Source organism: Myxocyprinus asiaticus, chromosome 38 (genome assembly GCF_019703515.2).
Source record: "Myxocyprinus asiaticus isolate MX2 ecotype Aquarium Trade chromosome 38, UBuf_Myxa_2, whole genome shotgun sequence".
Lineage (NCBI taxonomy): Eukaryota > Metazoa > Chordata > Actinopteri > Cypriniformes > Catostomidae > Myxocyprinus > Myxocyprinus asiaticus.
Window position 1 is genome coordinate 7819548 of NC_059381.1, and position 17680 is coordinate 7837227.

The following is a 17680-nucleotide window of genomic DNA, read 5'->3' on the forward strand; positions in this document are numbered from 1 at the left end:
TCAGCTCAGTGCAGCTCACCCCTGCAGTCCACACATGATGCACTAGAGCTCATTTCCCTGTCGTTTTTGATACCACTGCCAACACTTCCTGCTGGATTGCTGCTCTCAGACAGTGCAGTGCGGCTCGACACTTTGCTCTCTAGATGAGGAGGCAAGAAGCCAGAGGACAGAAAATAAAGGAGGGAGATCGTAACATAAGAGGGCTGCCCATGCTTCTGTGCCATGTAGTGTTAACCAGCATCTGTGTACGACGTTCTGTTTTGCTTGTAAGATACACAGAAGGCTAATTAAAGGTACAGGCTGTAATTGCTGAGAGAGCAGCACTTGGACCCACAAGAATTAGCTTGTGTTTGAAAACATGGAGTCACCATAGAGGTGAATGGAAAGGCGGATGCTGTTTGAAGGTGTTTGCTACTGCAGTACCACAAGTGGCCTGCAAGTCCAGAAATTACAATTCGTACATTGAACAAATTTATGAATACTGTATCACAATGACCTTAAAAAAAATTACTGAATTTATCTAGTAAAATAATGGAAGGAATATGCTCATTTTCTACTAACTAACTAGTTTGCTTACTAGTTATTTAGCTGACACTTTTTTCCAAGGAAGTTTGCACCTTGGACAAAATTCCAAATATAGTATCACAGCATCCTTGAAAACAGTTAAATCTATCTGGTAAAATAATGCAGGGACAGTGCTCTTTGTCTACGAACTAACTTGCTAACTAAATATTTAACTGACACTTTCTTCCAATGCAGTTTTGTGTCTTGAACAATATTTAAAATACTGTATCACAACATCTATGAAAATAATGATTGAACTTTATCTGGCAAAATAATGCAGGGGTAGTAACAACTAACTAACTAACTAACTAACTAACTAGTAATTTAGCTGTAAATTCTTTGCAATGCAGTTTGTATCCTGGTCAAAATTCAAAACACTGTTATTATAACATCCTTGAAATCAATGACTGAACTGTACCTGGTAAAATAATGCAGGAACCGTGTTCAATGTGTACTAACCAACCAACTAGCCAACTAGTTAACTCACACTTTTTTCCAATACAGTTTGTATTATGGTAAAAATTCCAAATACTGTTATTACAACATCCTTGAAAACTAACTTCATCTAATAAAATAATGCAGGGTGCTCATTGTCTACTAATTAACTAACAAGCTACAGTGGCTAACAAGTTATTTAGCTGATTCCTTTTTTCCAAAGTGGTTTGTATCTCTGACAAAATTCATTACTGTGACTCAATGTTCTTGGAAACAATTATAGAAATATATCTAGTAAAGTGTTGCAGGGACCGCACACATTATATACTAACTTAGCTAACAAATGAGATATTTAGCTGACACTCTTTTCTAAAGCAGTTTGTATCTTGGTCAAATTCAAAATACTGATATCACAATATCCTGGTAAACAATGACTGAATTTTATCTAGTAAAATAATGCAGGGACAGTGCTCACTGTCTACTAACCAACTCACTAACTAGCTAGCTAGCTAACTAGTTATTTAGCAGGCACTTTTTCCCAGCTCAATTTGTATCTTGGACAATTTTCAATATACTGTAACATGACATCCTAGAAAACAATGACTGAACTTTGTCTTGTAAAATAATGCATAGATAATCCTCATTGCTAGCTAAATAACTAGCTAGATAACTAGTTGTTTAGCTTATGTTTTTATCTAAAGCACTTTGTATCTTGTAACACAACATCTTTGAAAACAATGACTGAACTTTATATTGTAAAATATATAAACAGTCCTCACTGCTGCTTAGCTAGCTAACTAGCTATTTAGTTGACATTTTTATCCAAAGCAACACAGTACACTTATTACAGGGTTCAGGACTGTAGTAACCTAAAGTTTAATGTCTTGATCAAGGGCACAGTTGTGATAGTTCATAATGTCGATCAACCCTTAAAGGGTATGAATGTACAACATTACTGTAGTTATCCTCACATAAAGCTATCCTAATTCTGAGTCCAGTTGTGGCAGTCATTTCTCTGTACACACTGGAAGCGAAACAATGAGTGATGTGACACATTCACAGCCAATCAGAACAATTTTATTTCACTGTGGGCAGGACTACACAAAGGCAACAGGACAGAAATGCAAAACCAAGGAACTGACATAATGTCTTGTTAGGAGAGAAACTCAGAATACCAAAGGAAGAGATAGCAGTTGTCGGGAATTGCTTTGCCTTATCGCACCTGGTTTGGACACAGTGTTAAAGTTTATAAAGTGTAATAAATTGATATATTGAATGGCTCACAAAATTCATACTGGTTTTGAACAAAATGGGGGTGTTAATGATAAAACATTATGACACATTTTTCATTTTTGGGGGATTTATCTCTAGTAGAAAATGAAGGACTAAAAGTAATAATTTATCAACCTTAATGCTAATTTGTTCTGACTAAAAAAATGCTGTCAAAATCACCCAGTCTTTCCTGATAGCAGTATTACCTGTAGGCTGTTTTGATATTTACTAGTCAAGATGAAGCTTTTGATAAATACAGAAACATCAGTCTGCCTCCATTATCAAATCATCCAATGTTTTTTTGCTGTGACCAGTCCCTGAAATGGCTACAGACTAGATTATTGACATTTTGTTACATGTATAAAAAAATAAAAATAAAAAACTCCAGTCATAAATGAAAGTGCTTCTAGTGTCTTGAAGTCTATTAAGCACATCTGTTCAAGACTTCTAAATGTCTATTATCTTTTAAAACTGCTAATATAATGTTTGAAAACAAGCCAAACCAAACACAAGTTAAGTAATTAGTGAACACTGCTACATTGGTGCCATTACTCATACCACCTACAATGTTAAGAAACTTTCCTCAGCGCAATGTGAAAAATAGTCACTTTTTCATGTCTGCCATGAACAGACATGAGTCAGCTTTCTATACCAGGAGAGAATTTTGCAACACTGAAATTTTCAGACCTCAGAGTGCACACACACACACACACACACACACACACACAATGCCGTAAATGCGTTAATGTTGCTCTTGTGTCTTGTAAGCCAGACGTATTTTGACGGGCGCCGGGCTGGCCTAGAGAACCACACAAAATGTCCTGGCCACTGATAACGGCATACATCCACAAACTAAAATAGATGCTTTCAAAAATCCTATCTCATGCCAACCCCTGGATGGTGCCTCCAATGTGGCCAATGCACTTGGCTGTAATGGATCCCTGTAAATGAAAAAAGCTCTCTGGCCTTGCTTTAAAAATATCTACTGATCCAGTATCAAGTAATTGTCTGTGCTTTGGTGTAAACGGCTATCTTTGATTAAAATAATATCCACATTGGTTATTTTTACTTTAGGAAGGTGTCTAAAGCAATGTCCATACTGCAGAGTTTTGGTAGTGACAGATGCATTTAAATGTAGGAGTGAATCCCTTAAATTATCATTTTGTGTGTACAAAATATTGGAGTCACACCTGAAATTTAAATAACTGATGTAGCGGTAACCATAGCAATGTTTTGTCATCTTGCATTTGTAAACCAGAAACACAGGCCACGTCCACACTAATATGTTTTAGTTTTAAAACGCATTCATTTTGCTATGTTTACGCCTCACTAGAACTCAGTTCTCCTCCACTGAAATTTTCACCATAACAGCATACTTTGGAAAACAATGACATTAGGAAACTGAAAACTGAGGTTTTAAACTTTGTGTGGATGTGGCGTAATACATTTAGTTTGAAAAAGCATTGATTTTGCTACATTCACACCTCTCATCCACACTTTACATTTGCATTTGTGCAGATGCTTTTATCCAAAGCGACTTACAGTGCCCTTATTACAGGGACAATCCCCCTGGAGCAACCTGGAGTTAAGTGCCTTGCTCAAGGACACAATGGTGGTGGCTGTGGGGATTGAACCAACAACCTTTTGCTTACCAGTTCAGTGCTTTAGTCCACTACGCCACCACCACTCCATACTGGATGCCACCACACTGGAATGCCATTTCCCTCCACCAAAAGAAAACGCTCTCCATTACGAAAACAATGACTTTGCAAATGTGAAAACAGCGATTTCAAACAAATTAACACTTAAACGCATACCTTGGGTCTTTAGTGACCCGGGACCTTATTCCACCCCCTGTAACTGGGATCAATAGAGACCCTAGATATGTAAGAGTGTCATTCATTTATTTTTTACACTTCCAGAAATTTTATTTTTATGATTATTTCATATCTATTTAAGTTTACTATCAAAGGATATCTATTTATTTTACTATATTCATACAAATAAACACTATATCACAGTTTCTGTGCAATAATGAACTAACATATGCCATTTCTTACTCAATGTGGCACTGATGTTTCATTGATTGATTTGATTTTCATTTGACATTGCTATTTGATGAAGAAACAACATGGAAGTAAACTATAGCAAGTGTAACAAATGAACAGGATGATATGACTATTGTCATTTGAGTGTACTACTGAAATTATGTAAGTTGTGCATCTATTTCGACTCAATATGTGCCTGAGAAAATACTTGTGTAACTAATGTGTAGCTTATGTGTATCATGTGTAGCTTATGTGTTATGTGTAGCTTAATATGTGTTTGACAACCAGTTGTGTCTCAGGAAATTTCAGTGTGAAAGTAATGAATCCTATGCTAGATTTGTCCTGATTTGTTGCATTTTGATATATGAAAAATAAAACATCAAAATATATTTTATTCTATTGTTTTCTAATTGTCTTGAAAATATTTTTAAAATTTGACACTATCTGGGCATTTTGTAGATCAATTTGTGATAGATGTAAGCGCCAGGTCACAAAAGACCCGAATATGTAAGAGTGTCTGGTGAAATTCCCATACTTTTAAGGGTTAATGTGGACTTGGCCATAGATGCCAACAGTTTAACCTGATTGGTGTCAGTTATTTTTTTAAGAAATATTAGCAATTTTTTGTAAACTGCCCTCAACAATGATATTGTATTTTTGAATATATGTTCTTTAAGCTACTGCTTTTAATAGCATACACTCTCAACTGTAATGTACGGATTTCTTTTTTTATGCAGTTTATTGTGTTGGTTCAAGGGCGTAGCCAGGAAATTACTTTTGGGTGGGCCTCAATGGAAATTGATGGGCCAAATTTTTCTGAATAACAGAGAAGCGATGCATTCACATAGTTCTTTCGCACTTTCAGAAATCAGAATTTATGCATTTTTTAAAACTATTTTATAAATATATATTTGAAGTCAAAGAATGATCTCTAATATTCTGGGCCCACCCCGGTCCACCCTTAGCTATACCACTGTGTTGGTTGCAGTATGGCTGGGTTTGTAAAAGAATCGCATAAATTGAGGCGTTTATATTAAAAGGGCCTTGACAGGCTGTTTTGCTTTTGTAACTGTAGCCTTGACGACCGAATGATAGACAGACTGCATTGTTGGAGGTGGGATGGTTGCCATGTGACCATCTGTCCCACTGGTGAATAGTAAAAACCAAAATAAAGGACATGACCCCAACACAAGCGATATACATGCTCTGATGCTCTTTTCTTTTTACCTCTGCTTCTACAAGAACCTCACCGCAGTGTGGAACTTAATTATGGTCATCAGACAATTCGTTCACCCAAAAAATACATTTCTGTCATTATTTACTTACCATCATATTGTCCCAAACTCATTTGGCTTCACAGCAAAACACAAAACACCCCCCCCCCCCCCCCCATCCCGGGTGAACTTTACATTCTCTGCAGTCATATTGCATTAACAAACTGGGTTCTCTCAAAAAAATTAAAAAAATTATAAAAATAGAGTGTTAGGCTATTTTTAAGGGTACCAGGGGGCATCAGTTTGGAAAAAGTGAGACACGCTCTCACAAAGACCTTCATTAGACATTGGGACACATCTTTAAGACAAGCCTCCAAAAGCAACAGCAAAAAGCATCAATAATGCAAGACAAACTTGCATGCCCCTAAAAATAGAGGTTAATCTAGGTTTAGAAATCAGAGGCTGTTTGGTGTGGAGAAGGAGTCTGCTCACACACAAATCCTGCTTTTTGACAACCTGTGTGATTAATTTATAAGCCACAGATTTGACCGGAGCTCATCCGTTACCTGATAAATCCTGCCACTAAGCAGGAAAATGGGAAAAAAAACTCAGTCACTCGGTGAAACGATGAAGGAATTCTGGGAAGGTGACGCTACGCCTGGAAATCTTTCAGATTTTTCTTTCCCCAGTGAAGAATTGTGACTAGAGAAAAGTCTGTTTTCCAAAGACAGACAAACAGGGAAAGCATGAGACACATGACATATAATATGGAGGGCCGATAAAAGAAACACATAACTGACTCACGCGTGACAAGAGACGATGACAAAGGGGCTCTGGTCAAATCAAGTCAAGCATGAGCCCTTTTTGAAAACAATAAATAAATAATATTACTAATCTCCTATTAATTTTTAAACACCCTACGCATTGAGATATCGCTGGATATTGGGTTTCCTTGATGCTCCAGAGCCAAAACAGCACATGGGAAAGCTGATGTCACTCATGTGATGTTGCTTGTTTTATTATGACATTATCAATTCATGGCTGTATTGAGTAATGGGGAGCCATTTCAAATTTTCATAACAGTAGGGTGTTTCTTCATCCATGAGGACTTTTATTTCCCAGGAGTTGATTTTTAATAAAGGGATGGTACATGTCCTCATGATGTTTTATCCAAACCCATATGACTTTCTTTATTCCACAAAAGATTCACCAGAAAATGACAGCCTCAGATGCCAAGATGCTATGGAAGTGAAAGGGTTAGTTTACCCAAAAATGAGAATCCTCTCATGATTTACCTACCTTTAAGCCATCCCAGATGTATATGACTTTCCTTCTTCAGCAGAACCGAAATGAAGATTTTTATAGACACATTTCAGCTCTGTTTGTCCATACAATGCAAGTAAACAGGTGTGTGGCAGGGCGGAGGGCGGGGCCGGGTCGTGATTCCGCACACCCGGCCCCTAATAAGGCTGATTAAGCCCGAGAGGGATAAGGCCGACCGGAGACGGCAGTGTGACAGAGAGAGAGTTACGGACAGCTGTCCGACACCTGTGTGTGTTTGTGTCTTTTTGGTTTTGTTTATTATTAAATTATCATTTATATTGTCAAGCCAGTTCTTGCCTCCTCCTTTCCCTCAATCCCTTTACAAGGTGCCATAAGGCTGCTGGCTGTTTGATGGTCCAAAAGGCATATTTAGGCAGCATAAAACTAATGCAAACGAATCCAGTTGATCAATTAATGTCTTCAGAAGCAAAATGATAGGTTTGTGTAAAAAATAAATCGATAATTAAAACTTTATTAACTTAAAGAAATCGCTTCCTGTCAGCAGTCGATGTGTCACTTTGCTGTTGCGTGACGTAAGCGCAATGGTGCTTTCATGCGTGAAGTATACAACAGAGGAACGGACGTCATGCGAGAGCAATCCAGTGCAATCCAGCACTGGCCGGAAGCAACGATTTAAAGTTAAAAACGTTTTCATTATCGATTTGTTTCTTACACCAACCTCTCGGTTTGCTTCAGAAAACATTAATTTGAGTTGTGTGGATTACTTTTATGGTGCCTAAATATGCCTTTTGGACTGATTTACTTGCACTGTATGGACAAAAAGAGATGTAATGTGCTTATAAAAATCTTCACTTCGGTTCTGCTGAAGAAGGAAAGTCATACACATCTGGGATGCTTAAAGGTATGTAAATCATGAGAGAATTTTCATTTTTGGGTGAACTACATGTATTACTTGAATGGTGACTGAGGCTATACAGAAAGTCATATGGCTTTGGAACAACAAGAGGGTAAGTAAATGATGACACATTTTTCATTTTCGGGTTAACTATCACTTTAAAATGAAAAGATACCAATTTTTTTCTTTTCTTTTTGTTATATTAAGGTCACATTAAAATGATTTTGGAAAAAGTAATTTTTGCTATTTTTAAAATATCTCTCTCTCAAACACACTCACACATGCCCAAGTTTGCTCAGCTATCTAAATGGGGACATGTCATAGACTTCTAGTGTTTTTATATAAAGCTAACTTTAATTACAATAAATTAACCCTATCCTACACCCTAAACCTAAAGCTAGCAAAAAAACTTTTTTGCATTATTAGAATTTTAAAACTCATAATTCAATTTATGTATGGATATTTTTTCCAAATAAGGGACGTCCCAAAATGTCCTCAAAGGGAGGTTTTATTTTTTCTTAAATATATATATATACTGTATATATGTGTGTGTGGGCAGGTTTAAGTGGTTTACGAGGAAATTTTTTTAGGTTACAAACTGGTAATTACAAGGGTATTATACTATAAATGTGGTTTATGAGGACATTTCTAGTGTCCCCATAATTTAAATCGCTTAAAAAACATACTAAACGATGTTTTATTGAAAATGTAAAAATGCTGAAAGTTTTTTGTGAGGGTTAGGTTTAAGGGTAGGGTTAGGGGATAGAATCTATAGTTTGTACAGTATAAAAATCATTATGTCTATGGAGAGTCCTCATAATGACAGCTGCACCAACATGTGTGTGTGTGTGTGTGTGTGTGTGTGTGTGTGTGTGTAGATAGACAGACAGACAGACAGACAGACAGACAGATAGATAGATAGATAGATAGATAGATAGATAGATAGATTATTATCTAAACAAAGAGTGAAACCTGTGCTGTGATATTCAATTATCTTTAGAAAGACAAAGGAGTGTGCTGTTTATTTCAAAAATATTTAAAATGTCATATCCGCAGCAGAATGACTGCTGATTTGAGATGTTGTGGAAATGACATTTGTTGGTACAAAAAACAGAAAAAGTAAAAAATAAAAGACTTCTTCTGTAATGCATGATTATCCACTGTCTGACATTGTTAGTAGACAAATAAAATAAACTAGTGAGAGTGTGAAAAGTGTGTTTAAAAGGAATTGGCTTTCTAAACATCGAAAAGTACCCATAGTTGAAGAAACAACCAGCAACTGTTATTCTGAATTAGTGAAAAATAACAGAGGCACAAAAGAGCAGTCCCATGTGTGGGTAAGAAAAGGAATGACATTGTTAAAGAGCAGAAAACAGTAAAGTCTGCCAAGCGTAGCCAGTGCGTCAGTGTATTACGGAGGTGTAGAATAGTCACATGGTCCAGGCTTTCGGTCATTAAAGGTGATGATGACTGTCTATAGCTTGTTCTTTGCCTATCCCTCATTTTCTCCCTTTCTCCTCATTTAAATCACTATTTTTCTTGCTATCAACCTCTTCCTCTCCATATCTTGCATCCTCACCTGTTTTTGCCCTCTATGTTTCTCTCTATGATGTAAAGCCCATTTTGCAAGGCTGATCAAAGGCTCAAAGTCAGGTGTACCACATGCAGAACTGAAGCATGGTCATCTAAGAATGCTATGAAGGTATTAGCCAATCAAATTCATTCAGTTAAATAAAGACTTCAAGCTCATAAACTGTTACATATTTACTTTTCTCCAAATAGCATTTTCTATGAATGAAAGGCCATCCACCAATCAAAGTCTTTCCAGCAAAAATGTGTAAATTTTGTGCCACTAACGTCGCCTAGCAGAATTGCAAAAATAATTACTGTTTCGAACAGGTTTTCAGGTCTAAAACACTTCACCTAGTAAGCGTTGGTTAGGCAAACAGATGGTCCCACCCCAAACTCACACCTTCGGCTGAGCTAATGTTGCTGCTGTTGGGCTGGTTGGGATTCTCAAACAAACAGAGCGATGTATTGATAGTGCCACAGTGCAACAGTGTTTACACTTTTTGGGCAAATCAACCTACGAATAGTTTACTGTATGGTTGTCTCTACATATTAATTAAGGGATAGGAGGAAGTACATTACTGTGCAAATAAGATGTTACATAAAAACATTTGTCTTAAGATGGTTATTTATATCTTCAGCTTTAACATGTCTATCGGAAATATACATTTTAGACTCCCAAAAATTCCTTTTGCAGATAGAGTAGAATAGAAGAACAGGGAGCCCTGCAACAGATGGCATGGTGCACACAGAGCCCCCCCCCCCCCACTGAACATCAAGTCAGTCTGAGATTACATGAAGAGACAGAAGCAATTGAGGCAGCCTAAATAGATAGAAGAACAACTGTGGCGAATTCTCCAATAAGCTTGGAATATCCTATCTGCCAACAACCAAGAAAAACTGTGTCCAGGTATACCTAGGAGTATTGGTGCTGTTTTAAAAGCAAATTTGGTCACACCAAATATTTATTTAGCTTTTTTTTATGTTTACTGGACTTTTGCATGACATTAATTGATTAATTAAAACTATTTATAGCATTATTTTTTAAGAAATCCTCACTATGCAACATTTTTCATAAGTGCCTAAAGCTTTTGCACAGTACTGTATTTTATCATTAAAAAAATAACACACTTTATCTTTAATTATTGATATTTCAAAAGTAGCAATCCGAAATGTATCCAGCAAATAAGTTGTGTCGAACTAGTGATCGCTAAGCAGCCTTGTCCTTTGTGCATTATGACAGAAAGGTCAATCATGTTACATCACAGCTTTCAGAGCAATGTTAAGCTCATTCAGCATGTGTTGGACCTCTAATCCGATCTCACCTTCTCTCATCCCTGCTCTGATGTACGAGGGCTTTACACAAACTGTTCTGATCTGTTCGATGAGTGGTGCAACCTAATGTTTAAAGATCTGGGCTGACAACTGAAAGGTTGTGTCCCACAAGGGTTGATCCATGCAGATGCATCATGCCAATTTAGATTTTTCAAAATACAAAAGGATTTTTTTTTAATAATAATAATTTTATGAAATATATACAAATAATAAATAAACTGAGTATTTTTGATAATTGAGTTGATACAATTAGAGAAGTTAAAAAAAAAAAAGTGTTTCTTTCAAAGGCTGAGGCAGAAATCACCCATTCACATGTCTAAATTTGGTCAAGTCGCATCCTCCACAGATCTTTTGATTTAAACTGAAATTTCAACATCTACCCATTCTCATGTCCTTCCAACCTAATTTTTTCCCTAATGAAATGCATGTTGATCATTGGCTGTCAAGTTCAGTTGTAATTTTGCTTGGTTTATTTAAAATATTCATTAGGTTGGGAAATGAACAGGGGTCCCCTTGCATGCTAAACAAAAACTGCACCAACAGACTAACATTTTGTATGCAGAGCCTATGTGCAGAACTATTAAGTTGTTATTTTTCTCCCTTTAGTCATATTTCACCTAGGGCACCAAGTGAGCAATGGCTGCTACTGGTGCATCCTAAAAAAATAGCCCATGGATCCATGAACTATCACCATTGTGCCTTTGAGCAAGACACTTAACCCCAGGATGCTCCAGGGAGATTGTCCTTGTAATGAGTGCACTGTAAGCATAATGATTTTGATGCATAAAAGCATAATCTAAATGGCAAATAGTATTAAAACATCATTGTCTGGCTTAGGGTCTCAATGACTTGGGCTTTGTGCTTTGCTATTTAATTTTTCACACAACACAAGTACATCAAGAAAATGGAAGACAGGTAGGAGTCGAGCTAATAACTTTGAGCGGATAGTGTTCCTCCCCATGCATGTACCTCGAGGAGATGTTGATTTCAGCACCATGGAGAGTGGCGCGTTACGGGTCAGATGGGAAGTGAAATGCATGTTCGCAAAGAACTCTGCGTGCCGCGCTGGTGCGGAGTTGCCAGGGCAAAACGAGCACGTGAGGTGCCTCGTCACCTATCCGCGCGCACAACGGCAGAGAGAGAGAGAGAGAGAGAGAGAGAGAGAGAGAGAGAGAGAGAGAGAGAGAGAGAGAGAGAGGCCAATGCATGTAAACATTACAGTGCATTCAGGGTATATAGGATTGGAGATGCCCCTGAAAAGATAATTCTGATAATTTATGCGTAAAACAAGCCTCCATTTTGAAGTATATGTTTGTTTTTTTCTTTCTGTTTTTTCCCTCATGTCATACGTTTAAAAATGAATTTACAACCTAAACATCTAAATGCTAATTATGTTTAAACACAAGAGTAAACATCTGAAATCCTTCAGATTGTCGGTTTCATCTTATAACATATACTGTGTTGGCCTACAAACATGTTATAAATATATACAATTATTTATAACATGTATATATATATATATATATATATATATATATATATATATATATATATATATATATATATATATATATATACATAATGAGTGAGAAACTAACTGGAGTCTTCAAACCCTCAAGTGGATATTCCAACTCCCACTGGTGTACAAGAAAATGAAATTACTTTTGATAATTATTAGTGTTTTGGTTATGTAATAATTCAGATTACCCACCTCCTAACTACCTATTTATTTCAGGTTAAAATATTAAGCCTTATAGCCTTTGTCCATAGTAGCCTAGTCTTATTTGAAATGATTCTATTTTTCCATCTCAGATATGCAAGTCAAATTGAACATAAAAAAAATTTCTGAGGGCCACTGGGTTTGCCAATCCCTTTCATTCACCTGACTAACGCGATTAGCGTTAAACTGCTTTAGATCAACTGTCCCAGCGCTAAAATTGGCATGGGTTGTTACCTGGTGAGTGCCGCACGGGATCATGCAGCCCCACGAGCTAAAACAATAGAGTAATCCGAGTGGTTATGCCACAGAACAGTCTATGGATTCCATCATTTGTGATCTTGCAGCCACCCTCATTGACAGCTATGTGTTTACAATGCCAAACAATGGTGCATCACATATCTTATACAACACAGAATTCCCAATGATGGCACGTCCTGTGCCGTTTATTCACCAAGATGACATTCACCCCTACTCACGCCAAGGGCATTGCGTGCCGTCAGGCTCTGGCTCCCCGAAACGCCACGGGAAATGATGGCAAAAGCACCTCTGATACGCATGGATGAGCGTGTCTTTGGACAGCACAGTGTGGTGCGAAAGGTGACTTTCCAGACTCCTTACCTAAAATCACTATAAGGGTGAATGATCCAATATCCAGCCGTCTGGACTCTCTCCTGCTCCTTCTCCACGGCTTTCTGACTCCCGAACATCCGCAAGGAGAACTTATTCACCCCGGGCTGCATCATCGCTCCAAACTGCCGCTGCATAAACCCATATTGCCGCGACGCAGCGTCTATATCGTCAAAACCGACCATGGATTCCTCCCGGTCCCCCTTGACACCCACTGAGTTGCCGTGGTCCTTCATATTCTGGCTCCCCATGCTGTTCTTCAAGATCGAGTCTTGCCTCTGGAACACATTATTCCCGTCCGCTTTCTCCTCTTTGTTGCTCGAGAACGAGTTGGATTTGTCTTCCATGGCGGTTTCAAAACGTGCTGTCTCCGGGTGCGGAGAACAGGCTACGCGTAAAACTCGAGAGGAGCAGCAGCTGGCGGCTCTTCTGTTTCATTTGACGTCCTGCCTCTAGTGCGATTGCTGCTGCACAACTAAGGGAGGCAGAGTTGTGGTGAACAAGACGGGATCGGGTTTCTTGGGATGCTGCCATCTACTGTCGGGATTAGGCGCGGGCCGTGTGGACAGTTCAGTCAGTGCACGTGCAATGCATATCCATTATGCGCTACATGAATCTGTTTCAAGACTGAGAAGGGTGCCAGAGGAATGCAATTTGAACGTGATGTTGCTGATGCAATAAGGGTTATGTAAAGCATTTGGGAATGGCATGTTTACATTTATATTATGGAAAGATGTGAATTGAAATGGTAATAGTAGCTATTATGAAAATACTTAAATCTCTGTGGCCATCTATTACAAATCTAATAGAGGTGGGCGGTATGACCACAACTATTTAGGTAGCACTTTACAATAAGGTTCTATTTGTTAACAGTAGTTAATGCTCATGAATGAATAATGTTTTTAACAGCATTTATTAATCTTGGTTATTGTTCATTTATACAAATAATTATAATAATAATAATAATAATAATAATTGTTAGTTCATAATGCATCAACTTATGTTAATGTATACAACTTTTTTATTTAAAAATGTATTAGTACATGTTGATATTAACATTAATCAAGATTAATAAGTGCTTTACAAGTACTGTTCATTGTTAGTTCATGAACTAATATTGTTAACTAATGGTAATAACTTCAACTCTTTTGTAAAGTGTTACCAATCCAATTTATATATATATATATATATACATACACTGTATGTATTTATCACAATATAGTTCATTTTAGTGGAAATCCAGTGATACAATTGTTTACACAGTATTTTGATATCCATTTGGTAATGTCTACATTTGGCTAATCCAGTGAATTAAATACTTTGCAAATGAAAGTACTTAATCTGATTTGATTATTGTCTCTTTTTATTATTATTCAAACGGAAGTCTGTGCAGAATCAGTTCACATAACTTATTTAACATTTGAGTTAAAAACAAGTGACTCAAAATAATAAAACTAATATTATAAAATCTTTAGTATAAGAGATATAACAAGCTAAAGATATATGACTAACTACTCTTTCAAATCTTTCAAAGTTGCTTTAATCTCATTCTTTCAACCATTAGAGAATGGATCCTTATTGCCACCATAAACACTGGCCTTGAACTGATAGTTTTCCCAAAATATAGCTTTTCTTGGGAGTGCTCTGACATAATTTGCAAGAAATGTGAGAAGGTGCACTTTATGGACCATGCAAAAAGTTACGGTTTAATTAATGTCTCCATACTTTAATAAATGTCCCTTAATGCATAAAATGAATACAACCCAGTATTTATACATGAAATATTTGGATTTTGTCTTTAAATGTCAGCTCATGCAGTTGATTTCATTCCATTTCCAAGAATAATTTAGATTAAATTAAGATTTTAAGTACTATTAACTCTGAGGTTGTGGGGAATACCCATAAGCCCTTGCGCTTGAATAATTTAAGCATGTTTGTTTTGTGAAAATGACTTTATTGGGCCATTTAATTAGTTGTTATTAAGAATGCATAGAGATTTCAGCTCTTTTAAGTGTTAATGATGTTCTTTTACTGTAATTAGTTGTTTTGTGTAGTCACCATTTGGGTGATTCTTTGGTGAAGCCGGATCCTGTTCAGTCCATGTAATTTTTCTTGGCACATGTGAATGTGCATATCTAAAGTGCAGATTTATCGCTTCTTTGGGTAATCAAGTTTAATGACTGACCACAGTCATTATTTTCTTTTGATCAAATTAAATGAGGTAAAAACAATCATATTAAATTGAATTTGAAACAACGTGCTATTAGTTGTTAAATCTTATTTGTGCGACATACTGTACCTTTTTTGAGTAAATAAAGTTGAATGAACTGATACATTTGTGTATATCTAAAAAAGGTTTTTTAGTTATGCTGACATAAATGACCATAACTTTGACATTGTACATTAAATTGTAATGCAAAAATGCTACATACATATTATGTAAATCTAACACATCATTATTTTATTTCAGTGCAATCTACACCTTTCCTTATTACATTTTACCATGGTAACCAAATTTCCAGTACCATAGCCACTACAGTTATTGTTACTGCTGTAAAACCATAAAAATAATTAATGGATCTTCTTTAAACAATTGCATTACAATTACTTTTACTACAATAAAACTATGGTCATTTCTTATTAGCCACCATCGTCACTGTTCGAAAGAGATTCCATATTTTTGTGTTACAGATTTCACAGTAGTAACAATAAATGTAGAAATTATGGTATTTTGGAAGAAAGACAAAATTTACCATGGTCATTTTTCATCAGGACCTCTAAAAAAAAAAAAAAAAACAGTCAAAAGCTGTTTTTCAGTTTCACTGATCTAAAGCCAAAGAAGAATGTAATTAACCCAGTAGTGTGTATAAAGTAAATTGTGCATTTTGCAGTGAGGTCATTATATAAAGCTCTTGAAGTTAATCAAATTAAAGCTGACATATCTTTATTTCCTCAGTTTTGCTTTCAGCCAGAGTTTTGTCTGGATTAGTTGGCATACCAACTGTTCCCTCATAGGGCAGTCCAGAATGCTTGTGTAACTTTAGTTTTGGGGCGAAACGTTGCGTAATTTATGAACACAAGGTAATAGCTCACAGAGACGGACCAGAGAGCTTAAGCACTAGATCACGTGTGCTGAGAGCCAAAGGAGACTCTGGCATATGCAAAGGTCTCGCTGGACAAGACTGCAACAGATGAGACATTGAAGGTCAGTTTAAATCAGTGCTGTGTCTTTTCTTATCAAAAAATGTAGATTTGCTGCTATAATGGAATAAAATATATTACATTCATATACAGTGCCCCAAAAAGTATTTGGATACTTTAGCCACAATTAAAAATGTATACATTTCTTTGCATTATATGACAAAATATCAAACCAATGGCATTTATTTTAAAGAAATATAACACATTTTTTAAACAAAATATCCCACAAAAAAGGTTTGTTGGGTTTTCTAGTTATAAAACATGTTTTTTATAAAAAAATAAAAAATAAAAAAACATTATTAAGACAAACATTATTTGGACACTTTCTGGCTGTCAAACATAAGTGGAACATGTCCATAATGTGATAAACTAAACATATGGCTTCGTACAGCCACTAAAAATGACCTTGACACCAGTTGGTTAAAAGAAATGGCAAAAATGACTAAGAAAAGTAGGGTTAGTTATGAGAAGGTTTGATATTTGTATTTAATGCAATTATATTTAGACATTTTTAGTGTGGCTTAAGTGTCTAAAAGTGACCAAATAGTCTATGTTTTGGGGCAAAACAAAAGTGATTTAAAAAGACTACTTGTCCTAACATTTGTGTTGTGGGTGATGTTTGCCAAAGTGTACTCATTCTATGGTATATTAGACATCTTGCACAAGCTAATTAATAAAACAGGATTTTGCACAGATGTGGGAAGCTGAATTGCATATCATCCTGGGGCTAATTATCTCAGTTGCATCTACTGGGTAACATTCGCTCTTAGTTCAATGTTTTATCCAGACGTGAAACATTACATGCTCTTTCATAGCAGTTATTCCTCATGCAACAAATATAGCAAAAAATGGCTGACACTTTCTGCCAGGATCTAAAAAATATCAGTGTTAAAATATCTTTATATAATAAAAAATATCAAAGATATCTGAAGTCAATAAGAGGGAGAATGTAGTAAATAATATGGTATAATTATATGTTTCAAATGTTATTTTAGAGTTAAATGGGTTCTTATTTCTGACAAGTATGTTGATTACTGGTGCTAAGACAAGCATCACTATTACTCATTACTCATACATACTATGGCGCATAACTCGTCCCACACATGTGCTACAGACATGAATCATATAAATTGTGTGGCTTGTTGAGAAGAAGTGTGCTATTATATGCAATTGTAGCCTGCGGGAAAATAAAATGGGTGAAAAAAATCCAAAGAATTACATTAGCCGCATTTCCACTATCGGGCCAGATGGTGGGCGTTCTAGTGCACGCCGGGGCCTGTTGCGTTCCTACTCACTTCTGGGGCTTCATCATACCTCCTCGGGGCTTCCTTTGGCCCAGCAATTACCCTTAGGCCAAAGCAGGCCAACTGGGGATTGAGGCGGGGTCAATGTCAAAGGTGGAGTTTAACTGAGTCAGGTCTCGCTTTCCACCAGGCAAAGGCCAAAATAAACAAACAAATGGCAGCTTCAGTCTCCACCATGTTCATTTCGAGGGTTAGATAGTCTCCAGGGTCTG

At 36.5% G+C, this 17680-nt stretch overlaps 1 protein-coding gene across 2 annotated transcripts in view; it reads right to left on the minus strand.

The window, feature by feature from the left end:
* LOC127428448 (potassium/sodium hyperpolarization-activated cyclic nucleotide-gated channel 1) overlaps window positions 1–13395 on the minus strand; it is a 152634-nt gene extending 139239 nt beyond the window's left edge. For both annotated transcript variants that reach the window (XM_051676832.1, XM_051676833.1), the window contains exon 1: window positions 12955–13395. In XM_051676832.1, coding sequence (XP_051532792.1) covers window positions 12955–13310 — 356 coding nt within the window. In that variant the 5' untranslated portion in view covers window positions 13311–13395. The remainder of the gene's footprint in view (window positions 1–12954) is intronic.
* Between the last annotated feature and the right edge of the window lie 4285 nt (window positions 13396–17680).